This window comes from Xyrauchen texanus, chromosome 4, assembly GCF_025860055.1.
Source record: "Xyrauchen texanus isolate HMW12.3.18 chromosome 4, RBS_HiC_50CHRs, whole genome shotgun sequence".
In the NCBI taxonomy this organism is placed as follows: domain Eukaryota; kingdom Metazoa; phylum Chordata; class Actinopteri; order Cypriniformes; family Catostomidae; genus Xyrauchen; species Xyrauchen texanus.
Genome location: NC_068279.1, coordinates 40180554 through 40203738, shown reverse-complemented (window position 1 = coordinate 40203738; position 23185 = coordinate 40180554). Strand labels below are relative to the sequence as shown.

The window sequence follows — 23185 nt, the reverse complement described above, 5'->3', positions numbered from 1 at the left end:
GGACCTGTCTTCCAAACAGTTCCACTTTCAACTCATCAGTCCACAGAACATTCTCCCAAAAGGATTTAGGATCATCAAGGTGTGTTTTGGCAAAATTCAGACAAGCCTTAATGTTATTCTGTGTTAGCAGTGGATTTTGCCTCACCTCTCTTCCATGGATGGCATTTTTGGCCAGTGTCTTACTGATGGTGGAGTCATGAACCTTTATTGATGCGAGAGAGGCATGCAGTTCCTTGGATGTTGTCCTAGGCTTTTTTGTGACTTCCTGGACGAGTCATCGCTGTACTCTTGGAAGAATATTGGAAAGGCAAACACTTCTGGGAAGGTTCACTACTATGCCAAGTTTTCTCCATTTGGAGATAATGGCTCTCAATGTGGTTCTTTGGAGTCCTAGAGCCTTTGAAATAGCTTTGTTACCCTTCCCAGACTGATGTATTTCAATCACCTTTTTTCCTCCTCCTCCTCCTCCTCCTCCTCCTCCTCCTCATTATTATTATTATTATTATTATTATTATTATTATTATTATTATTTCTGAAATTTCTTTTGACCTTGGCATAGTGTGCTACTGGGAGACACCTTTTAGCCAACTTCATACTGCTGAAAAAGTTCAATTTAGGTGTTGATTTGATTGAACAGGGCTGGCATTAATCAGGCCTGGCTATCAAATCCAGCGGAGCCACATTATTTAGTAATTGAGGGGCAAATACTTTTCACATAGGGCCAGTTGGTACTGGATAACTTTTAGCTTCAATAAATACAATTTTCATTTAAAAACTGTATTTTGTGTTTACTCAGATTGTCTTTGTTTTATGTTAGATTTTGTTTGAAGAAATCAGGCAAATACTTTTTCACAGCACTGTATTATAAAAGCACATTATTTGAAGACAGGGCAGGATAAAGTAATTGAATCTTTGATTACGCCTTAAGGACAGTGGTGGTCCTGATATAAACCATTAGAAACACCCGGAGCGTCATCTACTGCTCAAACAGAGGGCTGCAATCGTTGTCGATGGACAATCCGTTTTCAAATAAACCAAAAATTGGTATGGAAATGTATCTTGGCAACCAATCTTTCCAAACAAAGTAACATATAAGTACCACAATCCAATCATTATTGCAAATCTATTGTCAAATTATAATAGGAAATCATTTAAACGGTGCAATATACTTCCAGAATATCTCATTTGATCGGTCATTTATTATTATTATTATAATATTCTCATGACAGTAGTGGCTATACTAAGTTTTCACATCTGCGACATGGTAGGCCAGTTCAACTTTTAATCACGACACTTCATGTGTGTGACAAATAATACAACCTGAACCTGATTTCACATCATTTCCTCGACTGAAATATCACATAGAAAACCAAGACGAATAAAATAATAGTAAAATATTTTATATTATTAAAGCATTAATAATAATCACCTAAGGGTTGTCCTGTTCTGTAGGCTTGCAGCAGCACATTTATGCGGTCTATGTCGGCTACTCGCAGGTGCAGCAGCGCAGGGACAGTCATGTCATCTGCTATCCACAGAGACTCGTATCCTGCTGCTTCAATACCTGTTATCCTTATGAAGTTGCCTTTTTAATTTATCTCCTGCATGCCTCACTCTTCAGCTCCGACCTCTGGAAGACCACACTGCTCCACCTGATTGTTATGAAGGTCACCATGTTTGAACCACATTATAACCAAACAAAGTATGAAATCAACAAGCAGTACTTATTTACGTTCATTGGACAAAATGTCTGTTCAGTGTATATTTTCATGTAGACCAGAGGGGTTTTGCTTTTTTAGAATAACACTTAATTTTTTTTTTTTTTTTTGCTGAGAAGATAAAAAGAATATAAACAACTGATATCTTTTTTTATTTTCCCTTTATATGTCAAAACAAATATTTAAAACATTTAGAAAACCTTTTAGAAACAGCTTTTCTCTGTTATTTCTTTTTGTACAAAGAGTTTGACAAACACAGGGTTTAATTTTTCTCATCTCACTCTCTTGCTTGTTTTGAGAAATACTGTAATTCACCTTTTGTAAACTTCAAAGTGACCTGACAACAGACAGCAAACATGAAACGAATAATTTCTTACACTGACATGAGAAGCCAACAAATATTTAAGGAATGCATTTTTTTTTTTTTTAAATAAACTTCAAGGACATTTAACTTTTTCATCTTTATGATCCACATTTTTTATAAATTGCAGAGAATATGCATGAAGAGATTTCCGTTTTCTTTATGTTCACCTAGATTTTGATTATTTTGTGACTTGTTTGGCCTGTTGACAGGGAAAGACCAGGGACTTGCCCATTTGAGTCAAATAAAATAACAGTGTGTAGCAAATTTCAATACATCAACAAATGTCAGTTTAAAGGAATAGTTCACCCAAAAATGAAAAATCGGTCATAATTTACTCACCCTCGTGCTATTCCTGATGCGAAATGACTTTCTTCTGCAGAACACAAATTATGATTTTTAAAAGAATATCTCATCTCTGTAGGTCCATACAATGAAAGTGAATGGGTGTCAACTTTTTGAAGCTCCAATAAGTACACATAGCCATCATAAAAATAATCCATACGATTCCAGTGGTCTAATTAATGTCCTCTGAAGTGAAACACTGGGTGTATAAGAAATGTATTTATTTTTAAAACTCTTGTTTTACTAAAAATGTTTGCTTTCAGCCAGCTTGTGTTTTCTACAATGACGCTCTCCTTGTTCACTGTTCCAAGATGGCGTGCAGTAGACATATTCAAACCAGCCTGATGAGGCACCCATGTATGATTCTATATGCTCGTCTGTTGTAAACAACATAGTGCTTCTGTTTATTTTTTCCGTATTTCAGGTGCCAGTTCTCGCATGAACTTGCCAACACGCTTGACATCGACCTTCATGAATTTTTTAAATACATTTTAAATGCTGATCTATTTCTTATACACCCAGCGTTTTGCTTCAGAGGACATTAATTAGACCACTGGAATCTTATGGATTATTTTTATGATGGCTATAAGTACTTTGTGGGGCTTCAAAAAGTTGGCACCCATTCACTTGCATTGTATGGACCTACAGAGTTGAGATATTCATCTAAAAATCTTCATTTGTGTGCTGCTATAGAAAAAAAGTCAAACACATCTGGAATGGCATGAGGGTAAATGATGAAACTTTTCATTTTTGGGTGAAACAATTCTTTAAAACCAGACCAGTGACAGCAAATTTGACTGTCTGAGCCATTAATCAACAACTTTTTGCAGATATAGAAACACATATTTCAATGACATCTACTTTCGTGTAGATTTACTTTAAATTCTCATCTTGATGAACTAATAGGTAACCTGAATTTGAAGGCATATCTATTACTGTAAAGAATGACATGAAGAAAATGGATGTGTCTTTGGTAAGCTGAATGCAATTGACACACACATAAAAACAAAACAAATAAAAGGCAAAATGACAGGGCAATGGAGAACAATTTGTTATTCCTTCAATTATGGGGGGGGGCTTCAAATAACAGAATCTGACCCAATACTTAGAAAATAAATATGATAAACTAATGTCTAAAAGTGCTTGGCAGAAATAATTCAGTATGCAGGCAAGATGAAAACAAAGACAGTGCATGTGGAAATGTGGAGAGTGGGTCATTCTGTTGGTCCTGGGATCTTTGAGGTCACGTCTCAATTCAGCTCAGTCCTCCCTAAGTAGTGTACCTGCTTTGTGTGATAACTGCACGGAATTACTATTTTCAAAGGGCAAACTACAGTGTGAACGAGTGAGCCGTTTGAGTTCAGTCCAGTCTCACCACTCTTTCTTTTTCTCATCCATAGACACTCCACCTGGACCTAGTGCTACTATCAGCAGAAGGCCTCCGATGACAGATGTGGTCTGGAAGAAGTCGTACTTGAGGAAGTCATGCATGGGTTTGTAGGCTGGTATGGTCCAGAAAGCATTGAAGTACACGTTGACTGCCAGCAGCCAGATGACCAGGGTGAGAGCAGCCAGCTTAGTCTTAAAGCCAATAGCCACTAGGACAATAAGAGCGGTACCCACCATGTTCTGCAAGATCTAAGCCAAATGGATATAAACACAGATATAAGCTTTGTGACAGTAAAAAAAAAAAGAAATTACCATGAGAAATAAGTCAATGAGACTTGGTTAATGCACAAATATATAGGAAAAGGGAACACAAACAATTTCTGTGATAAAATGTCTTGTGCATGTCTGACCTCTAGTGGCAAAAAAGGCTTATTGTAATGGAGAAGGCACACTATTACAGGGTTTGTTCATCCAAAAATTTTAATTCTCTGATGATTTCATTGCCTTTCAGCCATTCCAGATGTGTATGACTTTCCTTCTTCAGCAGAACTGAAATTAAGTTTAATATAAGCAGGTTTCAGCTTAGTTTGCCTTTACAAAAAACCTATTGATTTGCTATAGAAGACATTACTTGATCGACTGGAGTCGTGTGAATGCTGCCTAAATATGCCTTCTGGACCGTTAAATAGCCAGCAGCCTGATGGCACCCATTTACATGCATTGTATGGCCAAACTGAGTGTAAATCTGCTAATAAAAAAACTTAACTTCATTTCTGCTAAAGGCGGAGTCATACCTTTAATCTATCCCAGATGTGTAGGTAAATCACGAGAATGGATGTTCATTTTGTTGTGAACTAACCCTTAAATACTGTAGCACCAAAAAATGAAAACTCTGTCATCATTAACTAACCCTTGTGTCGTTCCAAAACCACATGACCTACAGTATAGTATGCATTCAGAAGACATGGTAATATGGCACACAGGCAGCAGACTACTTTTAATGACATTCTTTTTAAGATGCCACTGTATAGAATAGATTAGAAAGACTGCGATAATCATTATTTTTTCCTTTTTGTGTTCCACGCAAGCAAGAAAGTCATATGGGCTTGAACTATTCCATAAATGTTCTACATTGACATTTTACGAGATCAGTGATGACAACATCTCTTGTTTTTACAACAACCATATTTGAAATGCCAAATACATCATGTTCAGTTTGAATGCATCCCCATTGTAATAAACACCATACATTTACAGAATTAGGATAAACTGATCATGGTTTAAGTAACCATCACAATCAGGGCATCATTAAGCAACTGACACAAATCCTGCATTACAGCCAGACAACATCCTGAGCAATGCAATCACTATATCTTCTGTATTATGATGAGTAAGCCTTAGGCATATTTTTGACATTCTGCCAACTCTTAAGATGGCATAGAGCTGGGTTTATGAGTATAACCAATAAAAATGCAGAAAAGGCTAACTTGAGTCTCCACATTTATTTGTGAAGGCCATTTTAAATGTGAAAATCAATAAAAAAAAAAACCTTGTTTCTAAACGTTGTTGATAGATCTGCATGCAAGCCCATTTAAAAAAGTGCTTGAGAAATGGTTGTAATGTTCTAAATGCCATATTTCTGCTGCCATTTAGGTAGCTATTTTTTAGAGAAGCTTACAATGTTAACACGAAAGCCTTGATTAGTTTGATTAAGCCGTGAGGATAATACCCTCATCAATGCTGAAACTACCAATTACAAAAAAAGACAACAGAAATATAATTATACTTTACAAAAAGAAAATGAAAATTTTAGGACCATAAAGTTTTTTTTCATACCAATTAAGCACTCATTGCTTTCACATGTCAGTAGCCTACTGAGATGTGAAAATAAAACAACTAATTCCTACTACCATACAGTGATTTTTTTTATTATATACTATTCAAGTTGTAATGTATGCATATATTTTAATGTTTAATGCCATTTCAGCATCAAATGCAATTTACATGGCAAGAACAAAGTGAGATCCATCAATTAAGCAAATAATTAAAAACTGTGAAAACGAATAAAAGGATCAACCAAACAAACAACTAATCTTCATATGGAACAATGTAAATATGCTTAGGATTTTTGAATTGTATTAGTGATAATGAAATACATTTGTAAATGACAACTTTAAGAATACCATATGGTGGTACATTTGTGGTACTGAATTTGATGATTTTAATCCACAAATATATATATACATTTTTTAAATCTTGGCAATCGGACAATGACATTGTTTTCTACATTACAGTAATAAGAATTAATTTTTTTGCAATGGACTATTGCACAACTGCTTCCACATTCTACTTAGTGCGACCAAGCACAGGTTTATCCAAGGGCAGGCACATCTTTTCTAATCTTTAGGGCCGTAAGATGATTTAAGAAATAAATCATGTTTTTGGCGGTAACGGACTAATCTAAAATTTATAATTTACATCTAAATATATATACATTTTTCTTTCCAAATGTAGCTAAATAAAACATTTATATTCTGCGTCAGTCCACCACTGGCCATCTTTTTAACATGCGTTTCATTCATTGATGATATTTTATAACTATTGAGCTTCAATGACTGCAAAGGACTATACTTTTGTTAAACATCCCATTTAGATTTGATTCATCAATAAATGAGCCATTCTCTTACTCTGACCAAGCTTTAAAAACCACTCAGAGCAGAATGAAGCAGTTTTAATGTAAAATTGAATACATTAACTGCGATTAAATATATCTAATGTTATAACTCATTATCTTTTGCAGCTATTTCACTTATGCATTTACATAACATATAGCGATATATTTATCAATGAAACAGAGTTACATTAATACAAAATAAAAATGGTGTGATGCATGCTTTTGTCAGATCTCTCTCTCTCCTCCCTTACAGTGGAGTGTTTGAAGCATGTAGATGTTTCATTCTAAAAGCGCTGGTGCTGACACCCTGTACTAGTCTCTTTCAAACTTCTGTCATGTGCGGTTCACGCTGCTATGTGGTTAAATGTCTGATATAGACCTTCAAGTGCAAAGAGACAGTGAAACGTGCTTGAAGTGTTTACCAACCATTGCTTTCTCGGATCGTCTCAGGCTGAATTTAAACTTTAAAAACTGTAATTCCACTGAATTTTTAAGACGCTGTGCACCGTAATGTTTACTTAAAACTTAAAAATTTACCTCCAGAAACAAACTTTAAGTTGATCTTAGGGAACTTGGCGACTAAGGCACATTGCAAACTCATATAACCTAGTGAGTGCTCGAGCACCGAATGCACGTGACATGATTTTTTTTAACCGTGCATACTCTGAACGTGCATTATGCACATGCACCTGAAATTATTTGCACAAGTAAGGAGTCCACAAGGTGGCAACACTCACCGTTAAGCCTTCGTAAAGTGCTTGAGATGTATTCATGGCTAAACAACAGAAGGGTAAGGTGGAAACAACAACAGTGTATGTGCATGTCAAGAGCCTGTGTGTGAGGAGGTCAGGAGATACCTGCATTTGTATAACTCGAGTCTGAAAGACTATAAAGACATCTTTATGGGTCTAAACTCCTGTAGAGAAATAGTCCAATATCTCACAGCAGTCGCAGCGAACACGTGTCAACTGCCTGTGTATGTGCGCACTGTCAAATAAAGTATACTTTGAAAGGCAGCGTTCGATGCTACACACTACGCAGACAATAAGTGTTCATGTAAAATCTGAAGTATACTTTGGGTTTATCAGTCATGACAATAATGTCACAAGGCAAATAAGCTCAATGGTTCTAGAATAGGCTTCTTTTTCTTTATGCACTACAGCATCTCTTTTAATTTCATTTGAGTGAAATATGACCCCAGACATTCATCCTTTTACCAAGATGAGGATGTTTGCTCACCGAGAGGAAGCTTGTGTCAAAGTGAAGCAGCGTCATAAACATGAGCACCAACAGGACTCTGCCTCCGAGCTGCATGTACTGCTTAGGAGAGCTCTCTCTCATAGTGGGAACTCCAGCAAACATACTCCTGCCCTCAGAGCGGGACTCAGCAAGGAGCAGCAACAGACCTCCACCCAGGGCCAAATTCCTGACAGAAAGAGTAGAGAAGTCAATCCAGGTGAAATTAAAGAAAAATCCATGTTGCATGTTCCTTATCCTTCAAAAAGCTCACCTCATCAAAAACTTTGGGTCCCAAAGAATGCTATAGGCAACAGTCTGGAACAGATAAAGATCATGATTGTAATTAAACCGTTTAACAATTATAGCCCTGTTCAAAGATGGTGTTTAAAGGGATTGTTTACCCAAAAACCTCATTTAAATCACCCTAAATGTTATCCCAGGTGTGTATGACATTCTTCATGAGAACACATTTGAAGAAAATGTAAAAATGTCTTAGCTAAGTAAGTCCTTAAAATGCAATTGAATGGAGATTTCTCCAAAAATCACAGACAGTCAACATAAACGTCATCCATACAACACCAGCTGATAAATGAATGTCTTCTAAAGCGATACGATCAATTTGGTGCAAAAAAGATAAAAAAAAAAAATAGTACTTTTTAACTATAATCCAACACCTCATGAGAGGGTGTAGTCTAAGTGGTCTCTCGTGTGATGTATTCACTTTGCCATAATACAGAAGTAATCTCACATTCTCCACTCAGTGGAGACATCCAGGATGAGCACACAAATGCACAATTGTGAATAAAGAAACAGATAAATACAGATCAAAACCAAAACCAACCAAGCTACTATACAGAATTCCTCCTCACTTGTAAACAATGCTGCTGTTCCAGTAGTGACACACGTGTCAGTTCTCATGTTTCAAATGCTATAACGTCACATGTGCTTACCACTGCAGAACTGAAGCATGATTTAGAGTTAAAAAAAGATTGATATATATTGATATGATATTTGGAGCGTCAAAAGAAAAATCATCATTCACTTGCATTTTAAGGACCTACTGAGCAGAGATACGTTTCTTCAAATGTGTTCTGGTGAAGCAAGAAAGTCATACACACCTGGGATAATATGAGGGTGTGTAAATAATGAGAGCATTTTCATCTTAATTAGTCTTAGTTGCCGTTCACAAGGAGCGTGCTTTGCATCTATTGGTGCTGATTTTGAATTGTTCTTCTTTGTAAACATGCGCTAGATGGACGTCACCTCGCGTCTTGCTGCTTTTGTCAGCATCTTGTTCATGAATGCCAAAATGTTAAGATTGTGTTTTAAGTTAAAAAGAACTTGATCTTTAAAAAAAAAACATGTCTTAAGAAACCTGCAATCTGTTCCATTTTTTGTGCACAACTATACTTTTTTTTTTTATGGAATAACGCTTTTGGTGTGAACGGCCCCCAAGATGGTTCTATGTTAAAGTAAAAGAACTTAAAAGGAATATTCTGGGTTCAATACAAGTTGAGCTCAGTTAACAGCATTAGTGGCATAATGTTGATCAACACAAACATTTATTTTGATTCATCCCCCCTTTTCATAAAATAAATAAATAAAAAGAAATCTGGGTTACAGTGAGTGAATGGGGCCAGTCGGTTATTGTTAAAATACTGTTTCAATTGTCTAGTCACAAGACATAAACTTTATACAAGTTAACATGATTTTATCATGATAAAATCACTTTCACCTTAAGTTATTTCCAATACTACATCTTAGCTATGACGACATAATGGTGTAAACCCTAAAAAAACTATAAAATTTATGATTTAAACAACTTCGCTCAAATAATACACACGTTTTAACAGAAGTAATAATGTAAGTGCTTTTATAAAATTTTAAGCTTCACATTTCAGCCTTTAAACACTCAAAAAATTGGCCCCATTCACTTACATTGTAAGTGCCTCAATGTTACCTCGATTTTTTCTTTACTTTTATAAAGGAAAGGGAGGGACAGACAAAAAATATTTTGTGGTTATCAAAATTATGCCACAAAGGCTGCTGATTGAGCTTAACTTGTATTGAACTTGTAATATTCCTTTAATAATCCTGCACACACCTGCAAGGCGATGATTCCGAATAATCCAAAGCAGGCATACTGAACAAAATTTCTGCTCAGGATCAGTATACAGCCACCTGTTTAAGAGATACGATAATTAAAAAAAATAATAAAAAAAAAAAATAAAAAAAACTGTTTAACAGAAATCTTATGACATTTACAGCAGCCTTTATAATTGGGACCAAGATTATTCCATTGGATAAACTGAGTTACACTTACCCAGCTGCCCTAACAAGTTGATTAAGACAAACAGTGTGGCAAGGAAGAACCCACATCCCCACGTCATGTCGATATACTCTTTCTGCTCACTCCACTGGAACCACATCCGAATGCCATCCTCCAGAAATGTGCTAATCAGACAGAGGCGCGCTATGTGAGGCAGGTACTGCTTCGTCATCCTAAGGAACTAGAGATGAACAAAAGGGCAGAGATATGAAACAGCAATCTCTTGTAACTAAGCTTATCAGAAGATAATTTTTGCTTATGTCTTAAAGATTTTGACATGAAAAACTTGTCATTAGCAATATTATGCCATTCTGAAGTTATCTTAAAAGAAATAGTTTGCCCAAAAATGCCAATTCTGATTTTTGAATGAAACTGACATTTTTTAAAATGACAATTCTGTCATCATTAACTCACCCTCATGATATTACAAACCCATATGACTTAATTTCTTCTGTGGAACACAAAAGGAAAGGTTAGTCTTCATCAACACTCACGTTCATTGCATCTTTTGTCACACAATGAAAATGAATGGTGACTTGAGTCTGCCTAATATATCCTTTTGTGTTCCATACAAGAAAGAACGTATTATGGGTTTGTAACTGTATGCAGGTGAGTAAATTATGACAATTTTCATTTTTGGGTGCACTATACCTTTAAGGCAATAACATTGAGACTATAATTAGAGACCACATCTGAGGTCCAAGTCAGCATTCAGGACCCGGTTGAGACAGAACAATGTTAAAATAAAAGGTGGATGGAGTTACATTTATTATTGGAGTCTAGCCCAGTTTTATTGAATTAGAAAAGATACTTTGATCCCAGTGTCACATTACACTAATGACCTCAATGATCTAATACTTTAAGCCAACAAAAGAAACAGGAATAAATAGCTTTGTCTCTTGATGTGTACACAAATGTGTAAATGTTTTGGTTATTCACTTACATATTACATAAAGCAAATGCTGAGGCAGCATCTCAAACAGGTGTTGTTCAATGTTCTTTTCACTTTCCCCTAGATTTTCAGCCAATATCAGTGCACAGGTCAAATGCACATCCATATGCTACTGCCGTGTTCATGACTCATGAACACAAGGGCTACATTTCCAGCATTTGAATAGCAGTGAATACTGCGGCCTATAAATCTCTATCACTTCCTCATGCAATGTTGTTGAGTAGAGATGTACAGGAAAGAATACAGCTGTATGAATATCTCAGCTCTGTAGGTCCATGCAATGAAAGTGAATGGTGGCCAAAACTGAGGCTAAACCCCCCCCCCACAAAGGCAGCACCAAGTAATCTTTAAAACTACAGTGGTTTCATCCATGTCTTCAGAAGCATTATCATAAATCTGTGTGAGAAACAGATCAATATTTAAGTCCTTTTTTCCCCTATAAATCTCCACTTCAACATTCTTCTTTGTTTCTGGCAATTCACATTCTTCTGGTATATTGCCACCTACTGGGCAGGGAGGAAAATTTATAGTAAAAATAATGACTTTATAATGGTAATATAGTGGTTAATAATGGTTTTAGTCACCTTTACTTGCATTGCATTGCATTGCATGGACCAACAGAGCTGAAATATACTTCTAAATATCATAATTTTTGTTGTGCAGAGTCATAAACATCTGGGATGACATGATGGTGAGTAAATGATGAAAGAATTTTTAATTTATTCACTATCCCTAACAATTGAAATAGCTGTTCAGTAATTCCACAGTTTTGAACATTAGTTTAATGCAATGTTATTTAGGGTGTCACTTTTAAGCTTCATTTGTATTCATTTCATGAATCAGAGATGATATATTTGCCATTTAAGCCTACTTCAAGTTGAGCTATTTGGATCCAAATTTTACTGTTTGCTTGTCTGATAATTTAGATTACTACTTCGAAGCTACCTTATGTTTGCATTTAATTAGAACACTTTGATAAATGCAGGGCAGACTTTAATAATGATATTCTGCCTGTGATAAACACAACAGAGGGCTCTACTAAGCCCCGCCTCCAGACAATCCACATCAGCACTCAGTCGAGTGTGAGCCAATCAGCATTCAACAAGTACCAAGCAAGACTGAATGAATGGGAAGAGACCACAGGGGCAATGTCTGCTTGATTGTCAACACATTTCTAGCAATCAGTGTGCCTGGAGGGCCTTGTTTCCAAGCAGCTGAGAAATATTGAGTATGGATTTGTCTTGATAAGACATGTTACATGGCAACGCAAGACAGAATTCCAGAATCAAGCAATTGTGTGAATGAAGTTGAAAAAAAGCATAAGAATGAATTATGATTACAGATGTCATTGACAAGGGACTAAATGACTAAACTAAAATCCTTGAAGATTAGGTTGTTATAATAAAGCAATATGGTAAATGCATCCGATGCAAGCACAAAACATTCATCAAACCCTTATAAAAGTTGCAATAAGTAAAATTGTTTTTTTTGCCAATGTTTGAACGGCTTGTAATGCAACTTAAAAAATGTGCACGTCCCGGACATCCTATGTTGCCTATTAAATACTGTAAACTGATTTTCATGAGAAGTGAGAGGGTCGCTTTTGCCGTGAAAATCCAAAGGATGCAACGTTTATGCATGCTCCCAAGAGCCTTGCCTCCGTGCTTCCGCTATTCAACAGCGACAACAAACTGCAACACTAGGTAACGTTATTTTATAGATGGAATCCAGCAAACATCTGGCTCCCTGCACAACACCGACTCCAACACAAACTCAGAGTAAGCCAAAAAAATAAAAATAAAATAATAATAATTATCTACTGAATCCCGTCTGGCTAAGCGGGAACGTGATCGCGGTCGAGCGAAAACTAGAATGAACCTCGGCAGTGCATTTGAATCCTGGAGGGACTTCCATTCGGTTTTGGAGATCAAAACCGACTGAAATGGCGTTCTTATTGAACAGGTAAGATTACTTAACTGCAAAGCATGTGAAATAGTGTCATAAGTACTGATCTATGTAATTTTTGCCTGCTAACGCTGATGAATTGCAAGCTACCTTGCTTCATAACATTCAAATAATTTCAACAATTTTCTCTTTATACTAAAAGTCAGGTATACAGGACAACTTTAAGCAAATACGCTGGTTTCTTGATTGTAGTACAACATATGACAACAAATCATACAATAGTGCAACGGTAAACTGTCTGGTATAGTTCGTTAGTATGTAGCTGTATGTGTGTATCAGTATGCTATATTAGCTGATAAGTAGTTTTAGTTTAGTCTCAAAGTTTGTTGTAAAACAATTATAACTGTGTAATTTTAATAATGCTACCTCATCTTTCAGCATGACGGCGGTGAATCACATTAAGCTTCTTTGTAAGTTACGTCATTGTTTTGGTTGATGCTCGCTCCCCTATGGAGTGTGTGCAAGTGCACGAGCAACAGGTAGCTGGCTGCGTTCACTTAACGACCACAGGTGACATTAATAACAAGGGTTTCTGAATCTTACATACTGCACCTTTAACTAAAGGTTCAAAATGACTTACTGCTAACATCTACTGAGAAGGTAAAATGCTTCTACAATGCGGACAACACAAATATAATCTACATTAAGGATGTGTACGTGTAATCAATTAATCGAGTACTCATTCGACACCAGCTAGTCGATTATTAAAAACACTACTCGAATCCTGCAAATTGATTTTGTGAACTAATCAAATGTGACAGCTTTTATGTGAGCTCCAGTGTAGGTTTGCACCAGCTGTGCAGAAGTTCTCACTTAAGTTGAGATGTAAATTTCAAACTAAGGGCTTAGTAACTACTAGATAGTTTGTAACCAAGTCAGTGCTTAATTTGGTTACACCATTTCAATTTGATCTTGTTACGGTTGATGTTCAAACCTTGTTTGCTCACGTAACTGTCAGCTGTAATAAATTTCATGCCCATTAAAATACTATACGTAAAAGTAGATTTGATCAATAGTATATTTGATGTCATAAATTATCAGTCTTTTTTTATCCCAAGCATTACTCCTGATCAGAGTCTTGTTTATACTCAGTTTATACGTAGGGTTACGTTATACCGTTAAATATAATATAAGTTTAATGGTGCAATGCTCAAATATTTAGTAATGTGTAAATTGTGACTTAGTGCACATTTAGGCTAATGTTTTACTTGCATATAGCTGATGCAACTGGCCCCTGGTGAGTGCAACAGATTTGTTTTTACAATTATTACTTTTAATATCTATGAATATGCACATTCATTTAATTATTTTACAAAAACATAATTTGTTTAATTAATTTTTTTAACAGTTCTTAGTAATTTCTACAAATAAAACAAAATATACATTTTACGTACGTACAGTTGCATTTACATTTTAATTTACGATTAATCGATTACTCTACTTCAAATGACTGGATAATGCCCATGCCCACTTTACAATGATGGCTTAATGTAATTTCCCTGTTGCATACGGTCAAAACTAACAGTAGTTATCTTAAAAATAAATTTATTAACAATCACATTTGCATTTATGCATCATTTTATTAAGTGCAGTGATTCAAATCATTCCTGAAGTTTAAAAATGCCATTTTCACACTTTGGGTGCACACAGTCCTTATCACCACTTGATAGCAGCCTTGGGAAATATAGCATAATCATTAGGAAACCGAAACATATTTGACTACGAAGACAAATTAAGCCATTCCTCGAGCTATTTACGGGTTTAACATTTCTTGATCGTAGAACTAGTGTTCGAGTTCCTTGATCCGAATCACAAGACTAGAAGTTAGTTGTTCAACAAGACTCTGTTGCAACAATGCAAACGTGACGCTAACTCCAAACAGAGACACGGACCATTCCTGGACTCTGCTTTGAGTAAGCAACATCAGGTTGTTTTTGAAACGACAGAAATGCCCTGAAATCTCCGTGATTTTTTTTTCAGTTGGCTAGCAGGGCCTTCTGTTCTGTTCTTACCTGATCCGCCACGTCCTCCGCATTGCTCATCAAATCATTCTGAGCCATGACAGCAAAACCAAGCGACGTTTCCTATCGCCAAGACGCCTTTGATTGTTTAAGCTATATTTGTCTATATCTGTGCCCACTCTAAGATATGTTACAGGTTTCGCACTAGCTTTGCCTTCTTGTCGTCTGTATGCTTGCCCTAGTATGCCATCTCTCCGCCCCATAATGCCCCGCTGTCTGATCTGTCGCCCCCTGTAGGACACAAATGTGTCTGCATGCCACGTGTACTAATGCAGGCGTAGAGATCAAGCACAGAAGTGACTGTTCACTACTGTCTGTTGCCATTGGTACTTTTATTCACCAAAGTGGCATTCAACTGATCACAATATATAGTTAGGACATTTTTTTAACTTGAAAAATTACTATAACATCTAATTATAATTAGATTTTGTTTTGTTTTTTTAATTCTCCAAGTGCAGCCCTTTGCAGATCCTTGTCATTCTAGCTGTCAGTTTGTCCAGATACTCAGGTGACATTTCACCCCCACACTTCCTGTAGCACTTGCCATAGATGTGGCTGTCTTGACGGGCACTTCTCATTCACCTTACAGTCTATCTGATCCCACAAAAGCTCAATGGGGTTAAGATCCATAACACCATTTTCCAGAGGTGTGGACTCGAGTCGCGTGACTTGGACTTGACTCGGACTCAAGTCAATAATTTGATGACTCGCGACTCGACTCGATAGAATCAAAAAAGACTTGCAACTCGACTTAGACTTTGACAGCAATGACTTGCAACTTGACTTGGACTTCAGCCGTCTGACTTGGAAACACTTATACTTTTTAAAACCAAAGATAATTGTTGCATAATTAAAAATTTGCAGTAAATCAATGATTAATTTACCAAATAAACGATTCATTTGATTTTCAAATCTGCATTTCAACGCTCCATATTCAACCAATCAGACAACCAACCAATCAGCTTCCACGAAAGCTGGACCAAGTTTGAAGACCGCGGCGCGCATTTAAGGACAAGGACACAGCAAAAATGATACCAAAGGTGATATATTGAATACAGCGTTAAAGGCAACAAAAGGATTGCAACATGTAGAACCTGTGGTTCCAAAATTACAGACACCTCGTCAACAACGTCCAATTTTGTGACAGAGGTAAGTTGTTAACTAATTTCCGTCAGCTATGGTTCAGTAACATACATGTCTATGGCAGCACATAGCAGATTTACAGGCTAACAAATTCTGCATATCGAACCGCAAACAATTTTTTTACTGCGGTCAGTAGCGTTTAACGTGTTATAGCAATTGGTGTAATGGACAAAATCTACCCGGTGTTTTATTACACTGTTGTATGACCTCAATAAAGGAACGCCATTTATTGTGACCACACACGTTGGTGCTTTTTGAGCATAACTGGTCAGAACGTGCATGTAAACACACTCATTCTTTTGCGGATGCGCTGGTCCTCTGTCGTGCGTTTAGCTATATTTATTTAATTATATTGGTTATGGTTCTAAAAATCACAAAACCGATCATTTACTCTGTTCGCAGCCCTTTAAAGTATATAACTCCTATATGCAACTTAAATGTCTGCAATTAGCCACTGCCTGGTAGTATTTCAGATTTCATTCACCAGTTCAGCACGTTCAGTGTCCAAAGATAAGATCCATGTACCATCTTTATTACCCTCTTTAGTCTTTACAGGTAGATATCGATAAAAAAAAGATAAAATTAGTTTATAAATTAGAAACTTCTCGATAAAATTATTATAATTTACTATAGTAATTAATACTCTGACACTAATTTGGGCAAAGCGCACTAATGACTTGTTTAAGACTTGAAGCTAAAAGTTGAGGACTTGTAAATTAACTTGGACTTGCCTGCCTTTACTTGGGACTTGACTCGGGACTTTAATGCAATGACTCGAGACTTACTTGTGACTTGGAAAACAATGACTTGGTCCCACCTCTGCTATTTTCTGATTATTTGTTGTCCAATGTCTGTTTCTTTGCCCACTCTAACCTTTTCTTTTTGTTTTTCTGTTTCAAAAGTGGCTTTTTCTTTGCAATTCTTCCCATAAGTCCTGCACCCCTGAGTCTTCTCTTCACTGTTGTACATAAAACTGGTGTTGAGCAGGTAGAATTCAATGAAGCTGTCAGCTGAGGACATGTGAGGTGTTTATTTCTCAAACTAGAGACTCTGATGTACTTATCCTCTTGTTTAGTTGTACATCTGGCCTTCCACATCTCTTTCTGTGCTTGTTAGAGTCAGTTGTCCTTTGTATTTGAAGACTGTAGTGTTCACATTTATATGAAATCTTCAGTTTTTTGGGGCAATTTTAAGCATTGTATCGCCTTCATTCCTCAAAACAACGATTTACTGATGAGTTTCTAGAGAAAGCTGTTTCTTTTTTTTTGCCATTTTTTACCTTATATTGACATTAAGACATTCCAGTCTATTACATACTGTGGCAACTCAAAAACAAACACAAAGACAATGTTAAGCTTCATTCAACGAACCAAATAGCTTTCAGCTGTATTTGATATAATGGCAAGTGATTTTCTAGTATCAAATTAGCAGTTTATCATGATTACTCAAGGATAAGGTGTTTGAGTGATGGCTGCTGGAAATGGGGCCTGTCTAGTTTTGATCAAAAATGACTTTTTTCAAATAGTGCTGGTGCAGTTTTTCACATCAGTCCTGATCAGTTGAATGCTACGTTGGTGAATTAAAGTACCAACGTCCTTCCGAAACAGCAAAATCTGTACATTATTCCAAACTTTTGGCCACCAGTGCATACATATAGGTTAAAGTCAGAAGATTACACACCTCAGCCAAATACATTTCCACAATTTAATTGTAGAAAACATCCCCTGTCTTAGGTCAGGTTGGACACTACTTTATTTAAAAAATTTAAATAAAACCAGAGGAAATTTCTCCAAAAAGTAAGTCATCTTTAAGATCAGTAAGATCTTTGTTCCCAGTGTGGCAGAGCAGAACTGCACACTGCCCCTTTAAGGATCCACCACCACCAACTTAAATGGCTGCTCGTCAGATTACCAGGTGTCAACGATAAAGGCAACTATAAGGTAACCAGGAAGATGGTCATTCACAAGGAGAAAAAGAAGAAGAGTGATTTGAGACTGGTTAGAGGTGAGCCAAGCGGAGAAAGAACATTTGTTTTGTGTACTGTGATGTGGAACAGGAATGCGATCAGAGAAGAGAGGAAACCACAAAGGGACAAATCTGGCAGTGCTTATCACCAGAGAGTGAGGCCTGGATTTTTTCATAGCCGTTAATTTGCACTTCTTGAGTGAAAGTGGAGTGGCATGAGTTCGTAGGATCTTCAACTGCCGAAGAGCTCCATGGTCAAGGTGTGACGGAAAAATAATGGTCTATAGTTGAAGTGCCAGATGATTCCTTGATTCTTCTGACCTACCTTTATTCCCTTGTGTTGGACTCTCGCTCTGCGTCCTGCAGCATTGCTCACAGTCACCAAACAGGTACATGCAAACTCTCCGAGAACCAGCGTGCAGCATCCACAAACTTTCCCGCCTTAACTCTCTCTCAAACATGCATACACACACACACACACACAAACACTTTTATTGTTGTTGGATGTTTTGTTCAGTTGGAATTTATGTATTTGATTATTGCTGGAGTTTTGCTTGAGTCTTTGCCTTCATTTACTGTTTTCTTTATGGTATTTGAATAATACACTTATGCTTTCAAATTTGATACACTCCTATTTTGTTATTGTTTTATTGCATGTAATTGGTGGCTTTTAGAGCTATCTGGGACAAGGTATTAATTTTGACGGGCCTAAACCTGTCTGGCACCCGAATTTTGAAATGTAAAATGTATTTAAATTTAGTACAGGGGCCGCCACCATTACACCATGTGCACTTGCAAACTGTAGTCTGGCTTTTTTATGGCAGTTTTGGAGCAGTGGCTTCTTCCTTGCTCAGCAGCCTTTCAGGTTATGCCGATATAGGATTTGTTTTTACTGTGGATATATATATATATATACAGTGAGGAAAATAAGTATTTGAACACCCTGCTATTTTGCAAGTTCTCCCACTTGGAAATCATGGAGGGGTCTGAAATTGTCATCGTAGGTGCATGTCCACTGTGAGAGACCTAATCTAAAAAAAAAAATCCAGAAATCACAATGTATGATTTTTTTTAACTATTTATTTGTATGATACAGCTGCAAATAAGTATTTGAACACCTGAGAAAATTAATGTTAATATTTGGTACAGTAGCTTTTGTTTGCAATTACAGAGGTCAAATGTTTCCTGTAGTTTTTCACCAGGTTTGCACACACTGCAGGAGGGATTTTGGCCCACTCCTCCACACAGATCTTCTCTAGATCAGTCAGGTTTCTGGGCTGTCACTGAGAAACACGGAGTTTGAGCTCCCTCCAAAGATTCTCTATTGGGTTTAGGTCTGGAGACTGGCTAGGCCACGCCAGAACCTTGATATGCTTCTTACAGAGCCACTCCTTGGTTATCCTGGCTGTGTGCTTCGGGTCATTGTCATGTTGGAAGACCCAGCCTCGACCCATCTTCAATGCTCTAACTGAGGGAAGGAGGTTGTTCCCCAAAATCTCGCAATACATGGCCCCGGTCATCCTCTCCTTAATACAGTGCAGTCGCCCTGTCCCATGTGCAGAAAAAAACCCCAAAAGCATGATGCTACCACCCCCATGCTTCACAGTAGGGATGGTGTTCTTGGGATGGTACTCATCATTTTTCTTCCTCCAAACACGGTTAGTGGAATTATGACCAAAAAGTTCTATTTTGGTCTCATCTGACCACATGACTTTCTCCCATGACTACTCTGGATCATCCAAATGGTCATTGGCAAACTTAAGACGGGCCTTGACATGTGCTGGTTTAAGCAGGGGACCCTTCCGTGCCATGCATGATTTCAAACCATGACGTCTTAGTGTATTACCAACAGTAACCTTGGAAACGGTGGTCCCAGCTCTTTTCAGGTCATTGACCAGCTCCTCCCGTGTAGTTCTGGGCTGATTTCTCACCTTTCTTAGGATCATTGAGACCCCACGAGGTGAGATCTTGCATGGAGCCCCAGTCTGAGGGAGATTGACAGTCATGTTTAGCTTCTTCCATTTTCTAATGATTGCTCCAACAGTGGACCTTTTTTCACCAAGCTGCTTGGCAATTTCCCCGTAGCCCTTTCCAGCCTTGTGGAGGTGTACAATTTTGTCTCTAGTGTCTTTGGACAGTTCTTTGGTCTTGGCCATGTTAGTAGTTGGATTCTTACTGATTGTATGGGGTGGACAGGTGTCTTTATGCAGCTAACGACCTCAAACAGGTGCATCTAATTTAGGATAATAAATGGAGTGGAGGTGGACATTTTAAAGGTAGACTAACAGGTCTTTGAGGGTCAGAATTCTAGCTGATAGACAGGTGTTCAAATACTTATTTGCAGCTGTATCATACAAATAAATAGTTAAAAAATCATACATTGTGATTTCTGGATTTTTTTTTTTTAGATTATGTCTCTCACAGTGGACATGCACCTACGATGACAATTTCAGACCCCTCCATGATTTCCAAGTGGGAGAACTTGCAAAATAGCAGGGTGATCAAATACTTATTTTCCTCACTGTATATATATATACTCGTCTAACTGTTTCCTCCGGCATCTTCAAAAGGTCCTTTTCTGTTGTTCTGGGGTCGATTTGCACTTTTCGCACCAAAATACATTGATCTCTAGGCGACAGAATGTGTCTCCTTCCTGAGTGGTATGATGACTGTGCAGTCCCATGGTGTTTATACTTGTGTATTGTTTGCACAGATGAACGTGGTACCTTCAGGGATTTGGAAATTTCTCCCATGGATGAACCAGACTTGTGGAGGTCCAAAATTGTTTTTCTGAGGTCATAGCTGATTTCTTTTGATTTTCCCACGTCGTCAATTTTGTCAAGTTTGAAGGTAGGCCTTAAAATACAACCACCGGTACACCTCCAATGCAGTAAACCTCCTGTCAGAAGCTCAATGGCTAATTGTCTAAAGGCTTGATATAATTTTTCATAATTTCCAAGCTGCTTAAAGGCACAGTTAGTGTATGTAAACTTCTGACCTACTGGAATTAACAGTTAATAGTTAATTAAATATGAAACAATATGTCTGTAAACAATTGTTGGAAAAATTACTTGTGTCATGCACAAAGTAGATGTCTCTTTAACTCAGCAAAAAAAAAGAACAAAAGAATTCAGGACACTGTATTTTTAAGGATAATTTTGTAAAAATCCAAATAACTTTACAGATCTTTATTGTAAAGGGTTTAAACAATGTTTTCCATGCTTGTTTAATGAAACATAAACAATTAATGAACAGGCACCTGTGGAACCACTTACAGATGGTAGGCAATTAAGGTCAAAGTTATAAAAACTTGGGACACTAAAGAGATCTTTCTACTGACTCTGAAAAACACCAAAATAAATGCCTGTGGGGTCCCTGCTCATTTGCGTGAACGTGCCTTAGGCATGCTGCATGGAGGCACGAGGACCGCAGATGTGGCCAGGGCAATAAAATGCAATGTCTGTACCATGAGACACCTAAGATAGCACTACAGGGAGACAGAAAGGACAACTGATCATCCTCACAGTGGCAGACCATGTTTAACAACACATGCACAGGATCGGTACATCCAAATATCACACCTGTACAGGATGTCAACAACAACTGCTCGAGTTACACCAGGAATGAACAATCACTCCATCAGTGCTCAGACTGTCCACAATGGGCGGAGAGAAGCTGGACTGAGGACTTGTAGGCCTGTTGTAAGGCAGGTCCTTACCACACATCACCAGCAACAACGTTGCCTATGGGCACAGTGGCAGACCATGTGTAACAACACATGCACAGGATCAGTGTATCTGAATATCAAATCTGCAGGACAGGTACAGGATGGCAACAACAACTGCCTGAAATCAACCAGGAATGCACAATCCCTCCATCAGTGCTCAGACTGTCCGCAATAGGCTGAGAGAGGCTGGACTGAGGGCAGGTCCTTACTAGACATCACTGGCAACAACGTCGCCTATGGGAACAAACCCACCTTCGCCGGACTAGACAGGACTGGCAAAAAGTGCTCTTCACTGACAAGTCGTGATTTTGTCTCACCAGGGGTGATGGTCGGACTCCTGTTTATCGTCAAAGGAATGAGCGTTACACCGAGACCTGTACTCTGGAGCGGGATCAATTTGGAGGTGGAGGGTGCTTCATGGGGCAGTGTGTCACAGCATCATCGTACTGAGCGTTGTTGTCATTGCAGGCATTCTCTGCACTCAAATAGTGCACGAGGTGGAGAAACCGCTGTAATGTGCCCTAAATCCAACAGCTTTTCAGAGATTAATATTTATAAGTGTTCCACTGAGACTCACTATAACCCTGTTAGTGTAAGGGCATGGTACAGAGGAACGCCAGCTACCCTACTGATGTGTGATCCACATGGATAAGGATAACGACCAGGTATGAATTTAATACTGAGGTCTCTTGCAGAGGTGTCTATGGGAGGTGGTCCAAGAATAGACTGGCTGACCCCTTTTTCTAGAAACACTCTTGGGACTTGCTTGGTATGACTGAATGTAACTCCTACAATGAGCCAGAAAAAAGAAGATACAACAAACTGATATAGCAGCAATGGATTTTTAAAAGTCAAATCTAATTCAAATAACAGCACATAGGATGAGCTGGTCTTTTACTTCGCTTTGGGTGCATGAGATGTTTTCGGATGGTGGCTCTGCGAAACATTGTGGCATGCTCTTATTGTAGGAAAAAGTGGAGGAGAATATGGTGCTGGTGGTCTGTTGGCAGTTGTGACAAAGTCTCTGACTTTCTTGAGTTCTCTAAGAACAGCATTGGTTTTCAGCCTACTGCCACCTTTTCAGCAACAATACACAATCTGTTGGCTTTTCAGCCTTACACATGGAATACACACACCAACTCTGCTGCATGCGTCTCTCTCTCTCTCTCTCTCTCTCTCTCTCTCTCTCTCTCTGTCTGCCGCTGTCTCCTCTCCTTAAATGCTCCCGTCCCTCCTCCCTGGAACACGAGACACGTGTGGAGCACAGGTGGAACTCATTCACTACACATCTCCATGGCCTCACTCTGCCCAGATGCCTCTCGGCCATGGCTCCATCGCCACAGCAGTGTTTTGAGGA

General features: G+C 37.9%; 1 protein-coding gene across 1 annotated transcript; it reads right to left on the bottom strand.

Annotated features, from left to right (window-relative positions):
* Positions 1-3042: 3042 nt before the first annotated feature.
* On the bottom strand, positions 3043-15187 carry LOC127638597 (surfeit locus protein 4-like). The gene is made up of 6 exons (XM_052120180.1): positions 14985-15187; positions 10050-10236; positions 9831-9907; positions 7998-8041; positions 7727-7913; positions 3043-4062 (listed from the first exon to the last, which is right to left on the bottom strand). The coding sequence occupies exons 1-6, from the start codon at positions 15030-15032 to the stop codon at positions 3796-3798; spliced, it is 810 nt and encodes a 269-aa protein (XP_051976140.1). The 5' UTR covers positions 15033-15187; the 3' UTR covers positions 3043-3795.
* Between the last annotated feature and the right edge of the window lie 7998 nt (positions 15188-23185).

Excerpts from the sequence above, each read along its gene's own strand:
- LOC127638597 (XM_052120180.1), bottom strand. The coding sequence starts at position 15,032 with ATGGCTCAGAATGATTTGATGAGCAATGCGGAGGACGTGGCGGATCAG. Across the intron at positions 9,908-10,049 it reads CAACTTGTTAGGGCAGCTGG|GTGGCTGTATACTGATCCTG; the intron begins GTAAGTGTAACT and ends TCTCTTAAACAG. Across the intron at positions 7,914-7,997 it reads GACCCAAAGTTTTTGATGAG|GAATTTGGCCCTGGGTGGAG; the intron begins GTGAGCTTTTTG and ends TCTTTCTGTCAG.